The sequence below is a fragment of the Benincasa hispida genome, chromosome 10, assembly GCF_027475165.1.
Source record: "Benincasa hispida cultivar pf3 chromosome 10, pf3_genome.v1.1, whole genome shotgun sequence".
Taxonomy (NCBI): Eukaryota; Viridiplantae; Streptophyta; class Magnoliopsida; order Cucurbitales; family Cucurbitaceae; genus Benincasa; species Benincasa hispida.
In genome coordinates, this window is record NC_143487.1 from 38,875,974 (window position 1) to 38,881,892 (window position 5,919).

The 5,919-nt window shown below is 36.5% G+C and overlaps 1 protein-coding gene across 1 annotated transcript; it reads right to left on the minus strand.

Moving 5' to 3' along the window:
* Positions 1-276: 276 nt before the first annotated feature.
* LOC120088677 (growth-regulating factor 3-like) lies at positions 277-5,533 on the minus strand. The gene is made up of 4 exons (XM_039046096.2): positions 4,746-5,533; positions 3,696-4,053; positions 671-1,077; positions 277-592 (listed from the first exon to the last, which is right to left on the minus strand). Exons 1-4 carry the CDS (start codon positions 4,981-4,983, stop codon positions 585-587), a joined length of 1,011 nt encoding a protein of 336 aa, XP_038902024.1. The 5' UTR covers positions 4,984-5,533; the 3' UTR covers positions 277-584.
* Between the last annotated feature and the right edge of the window lie 386 nt (positions 5,534-5,919).

Below are 5,919 nucleotides of genomic sequence, written 5' to 3' on the forward strand. Positions count from 1 at the left end.
AAAATAATAATAATATATTTTAATAGAGTATTTGCAATGGGTAGCAGTTTTAGGGTCAACAAATAAATGTATAACATTTTTAAAGAATTGTAAGTATAGCAAAATCTAATGACGATAGACTTCGAGAGTTGGATCTAAATTTTTGCTATAACTACAAATTCCTTTACATTATACCATATCTACTAATATTTTGAATCTGATTGCTATATTTAAAACTATCCTTTTTTAATAATATATATATATACACAGATAAAAGATAGAAGTAGAGGAGAAACATTACTAGAAATATCCATTTGTTGTCATTTTCATTATAATCTTACTTTTATCTAGATTTTCAAACCACAGTTTTGTTTTATTCCAAGCCTAATAACAACATTCAGCTTCTAAACTGTTTGCACATAACTGAGTTTTTGATACCCATAAAAACAGAGCTGCAAAGGGAAAACAAGACAAGAATACAACAGACTTCTCCGTCTACTTGTTCGCTCACATATACCGAATGTGAACGACTAGTTTTCAAAATTCAGGCATCGAAGTTGAGGGATAAAACTTGAAAATTTTCTCTGAGCATCATGCTGCTTTCATCAATTATCTGTGGAGAATAATATTGAGGGTGAACTAAGAATATGGAAGAAGAAACCGAACAAGCATGGCAGTAGCAGGTACTAACCATGAGGAGATTTCGAACTTGTGGTCGACAAGTCAGATGAAGCCATTGGAATTGATATGGACAGCTGTGTTGTGGAGAAGGAAGTTTGATTGGATCTTTCATCATCGAGTCCGGTCCATGACTCCCTAGTTCTCGGCCATTCGTCAAACAGTGGCTGAAGAGATTGACCCTCTTGTTTCAGAGTTTCCCCAGATGCATATTCCCCACCAAAGAACGAATGCTGCGGATATCCACTTTGGAAGATTGAGTTTTCAGTTGTTTTCGATGCCAGAAAAGACGGGGATCTGGATGGCATCATTGGCCATGTGTTGTCTATTTGTGCATCCATTTGAACAGCCCTGCTGCTTCCTGATGCCTCAGAAAAGAAACTATGCACTCCAGCTTCAGGTCTAAGCCCTTGCAGATACCTGTAACCCAACAAATACAAAAATAAGTGAAGAATTTGCATCTATATCCTTAACTTCCTTGCCAATTTGACCTCCAATACACACGCATCCATGTTAATTCATCCATTTTCACTATGAGAATTGTATATAATGGTCGAGACGACCGGGCATCGAAGTGGCTTTCAGTTACTCGATTTTCATCTATGAACCAATCACAGTATGATGATATTTTGGGCTGTAACCTCTTGCTCTTCCCTGTCACGTTCCATCGATTTATAAATAGTGAGCTCCAATAACGGCAGTGTGTACCATAAGCAGTAATGTTATAGCGATGATGCATCGGCTGATCCAAGTCTCTAACCAGTTAGATTTTCCGTGTCAGATGGATATTGGCCAGTTTGAAATGGTGCAAGCTCTTTATTTCTAATTCCCTAAAAGATATCCCCCTTCAACTCACTCCCGTGTGTACTAAAAATACACTAAAATGTGGCTATCACGACTTGTCATCAAGATGAATATTGAGTTGACTGATTAAGGGTATATAGAACTCTAAATTAACTCAAAGAACAAAAGAAACAAAAGGTTGAAGAAAGCAGCTTGAAAGGAGACCAGGGTAGGAGCGGAAATCAAATTAGCAGACAGATGCTTAATAAAAATGGAAAAGATGAGACATCAAAGAAGGATGAGGCTATTAAATTCAGATTTCTTGAAATTTACCTTCAAATACACAAATTATCAAAATTATAAACGAATCAATGATGATCAGAAGTTGAAAACAATAATATCGAAAACTTCTTTTACATAATGTGCTTTCAGGCTGCATTTCGTGGTTCTCAAACACATCTTGTGACTATGATAAAGGACATTGAAAGTATAAAGAATATAAGTTATAGAATAGATAGATTCAAATATAAGCAGTATTTTTTGCTTGGTACATCAGAGATTCAGAAGTAAGGAGTCCAAAATTATATGAATGAAAAATCAAAATAGTTAAAAAAACATGGCACTTTTTTCTCACATAGCTCCACTACAACAAAGTGGTAAAGGAGAGAGGTAAAATATGTCCAAAGGCCTTCTTCTCTCAAAACGTGAAGAGATTGATCACAAAGTCAAGTTGAAAGGCTAGAAACTGAAGCCTCTATTTGGTAGCTTACGAAAAGTACTTGTGACTAAATCTTCTTTGAATAATTGACAAAAAATGATCTTGAAAACTACTTTTTCTTTCTTAGTCTCTGAACAGAAGAAAACAAAGAAAACTAAAAGCAAAAATATTAGTAAATGGGCCGAAATGGACAAATAGTAATAAGCAAGAGTGGATTACAATATATTAGGTTAAAATATTGAACTATGATGCTAACTAGAAGAGAGCAGACCACCTAACACTGATCAAAACCCCAAGGTATTTAACCTGAAAATTACTCGAAAACAAGATGACAGAAATTGAAACCTTAAGCATGGTTTAACCACTAAGGTCCAAAAGATCAGTCAGCCTCACATAATAACTGCTTCCTTTCAAGTACAAAACGGCAGGTAGGAACAATTAGAACTAAATAGCAAGAGTTCAAAAGAACATATAATGATCCTCAGAGTAATTCCCTGTGAGAAACAAAACTAAGCTAGGCAGCCATCTGCGGACATAGGACCCAATGTGTTGGACCATGAAGAAAAGAAAACAGATACATGATGAGAATTTTCTAACCTGTACCTAAATTTTCAAGAATTGACCTAGAATAAACCAAATAAGGAAAAAATTGATCAGCTAAAGTTTACAAAAGTTAATGCCATCGACCATCAGAATGCACCGAAGGAAAAGGATATAACTCTTCAGCAAATATTGATCGCAGAATGTCAGCAAAATATGGAACATTACCATAGTTTACATCAGACACAAGTTGATTTTTAGAGTAAAAAAAGAGGAAATTAGAAAAGCCAAAGAGAGAGAGAGAGAGAAAAAGAGAGACAAATTCAACTTTACAGACCACTACAATTGGAGCAGCACTGACATTTCTTTTTCTTTGTCTTCATATCTTTTAACATAGAGCTAAGGTATAACCAATAGGGTTAGTACAGTTGTTTAAACAGCAAGACAATTTTTATTGTTATGTCAGGGCTGCATCAACTAGAGAAAACATAAAAGCAAGGCATCATAGGCAGAGAGTAGAAAAAAGAGTCTGCAAAATATGTATACTTAAGATAACAAAAAAAAATTATGGAGAAAAGAAATAAATAGGGCCCAAAGACTTGGATCCAAAAGAATTGAAAAAGGTCTGTTGAAACATTCAATAAAACATGACAGAGAAGAGCACAGTTTGGGCTCCCACCACATAACTTCAATATGGTCCCCAAGATTGCAAACATTATGTGCCTGCTTCAAAACACAGCTACATCTGAGCTTTTTTTTTTTGTTCTTGTAAATAAATGCATGCAATGCCCCATGGAAAGTCAGAAATTAACTCCCATTTGAAATCAGCTCTAACATACAAGCATATACTTTCTACTTGAGGGATAGGAGGGGGTCAACATCATGATTTCCAGGAGTAAATACTGCTCATCATGGCAATTGAATATGAATGTCCAGAAATTCTTGCATTACCATATGATTAGACAAAATGGAGTTGCAGTGAGAATTTATAAGATACCTATAATCTTTGCTTGGGATTCCATAGGGAATGGAGTCCAAGGGATAATGAGGCTGACTGGTCCCAGTGGTAGTGGTCTGGGAATTGCTTAAGGCATTCAGTGGAAGGCCATGGAAGCTTCCAGTTCCAGTGCTGCTACTTCCGGTAGCGGTAAGAGATGTCACAGTGGACGATGACTGTGTCATTGTTTGAGATTCCACAGGCTTTCTTGAACGATTGCGGCCACGGTGCATGTGGCGCTCACAGTATTTGGAGTCTGGGTATGCATCTTTGGAGCATCTCCATTTCTTTCCATCAGTCCTCCTGCATCTTCCAGGCTCTGGGTCCACCTTCTTCCCGTAGAATGAACAATAAGCCACTGCACAAATTGCACCTCAAACATCACAAATCTTGCACATCAAAACAAAAACTAACATAGAAGACAGATAACACAAACATATTATAGGCTTTACTTTACATACACAAAATGAAGATGCCAAACAATCAAGATATCGATTCTAAACTTCAGATTGGGGACTTGACTATGCTATTAGATCCCACAAACCAAATAATAAAAAGAAACCCCCAAAAAATGAAATTACAGTCCAAGATTGAAACTGATGAAGGGTTATATGCATGTGCTTTAGTTGGATTTGAAACCAGACAAACATCTTCATATTCCTATGTTTACCTCCGAGAGAAGAACTAAACACCAAGCCCCTCATTCATTCAGCTGAAAAGTACCATCATTTCATACATAACTTGCAGATTCACAGCTTCTAGAATACATTCCATTCACAAAACTAGACAAAATGTTGGTGAAAATACAAGGTATTCAAGTGTTTGAAACAAGGAAACCTCAAAAAAAGCACCATTCATGAATCGAAAAGAACCCATTAGTCAAGGAAAACAACTGTAGCTTAAAAATGACATCTATAAAAAGAAAAGAGGGAAAACTAGAAGTAAAACAAGATCCCTAAAATCAAATCAAACACAAAACAGAAGCCAATCAAACTGACAGCAGCCAGAGAGAGAAATAGAGATAGAGAGAGGGAAAGAGAGTAAGATTACTGGTGGGATGATGGAAGAACCTATGAGAAATGGACTCGAAGTTCTTCTGAATAGGGAGTACAAGATCAGGTGGAACAGGCAGACCTGCCATCATATATTTGAAGATCAGAGCCTGATGCTCCAGCTCCTGCCACTGTAACACTGTGAAAGGTGACCTATTCATCCCCATCATTCCACTTCCTGTTGCTGCTACTGTCCTACTACTCCCATCCTCACCACCACCGCCACTGTTGTTCATAATAACCACCACCACAGAGTTTTCTCCTCCTCCTCCGCCGCCGACCACCAGTTTCTCTAGTAACTAATCCTGAAAACCCACCAGAAGAACCCCTTTTGGCTAAAACACTCAGAAATCCTCAAACATAATCTGAGACAGAGAAGAAAATCATGGGACATAGATCAGCCTCTGTCTCCACCATCTGGATTGCTCTCACTGTCACTCTCTGTAGTGTTTGTTTTTAGTGTCCGAAGGTTTGTGTGGGTAAAGGGGGGGCAGTATCTGTATCTGTGGAGGAACCGAAGGAGGCCAAGTTTGGTCTCATTTTTATTTTTGGGATTTTGGGATTTTGGGAATTTGGGTATTGGATATTGGAGGATTTGGGGTTTAAAAAGATTAGATCTTTTTGCTTTTGGTGATCTTGATTCTAATGGGTGTTTGCTTAATTAATCAAAGCTCCCTTTTCCATTAAACACAGGTAGCTAATAGCTATCATTGTTTTTATTGGTTATGGAATCTGGGAGAAAAGAGTTTTATTGTTCCCAAAATCATCCTTGTGTTGTTTTTTGTTGGGTGAATTGAATTTCAGCCCCACACTCTTTCTTTTCTCTTTTTTTCAGTTTTCATTTTCACCATCCATTGGACTGGAACAATGCTGCCTCCTCCTTCTTCTTCCTTTTTCCTTTGGTAAATTTTTACTACCATGTCTTCTTCCTCATCATTTTTTTTTTTTTTTTTAAATATTTTCTAAGATAAGCCTTCTCACTTTCATGTTTATCATATTCATAGCCACACCATTTCATTTATCTACTATTTATTTTTATTATTTTCTTTTTCTATTCTAACATTTAGCTTTCTTTAGGTAGAATGTTCAATCTGTATTATGATGTCTTCAGATATTTTGGTGTAAATATTTTCTTTAAAATACTTAGTTCTACATTTCTATGAAAACAATAA

What these genes read in the sequence shown, in the direction of transcription:
- LOC120088677 (XM_039046096.2), bottom strand. Translation starts at nt 4,983, where the DNA reads ATGAACAACAGTGGCGGTGGTGGTGAGGATGGGAGTAGTAGGACAGTA. An exon ending in GTTCTTCCATCATCCCACCA is followed by an intron (nt 4,054 to 4,745) that starts GTAATCTTACTC and finishes CAATTTGTGCAG; the next exon opens with TGGCTTATTGTTCATTCTAC. An exon ending in ATCCCAAGCAAAGATTATAG is followed by an intron (nt 1,078 to 3,695) that starts GTATCTTATAAA and finishes GTTGGGTTACAG; the next exon opens with GTATCTGCAAGGGCTTAGAC.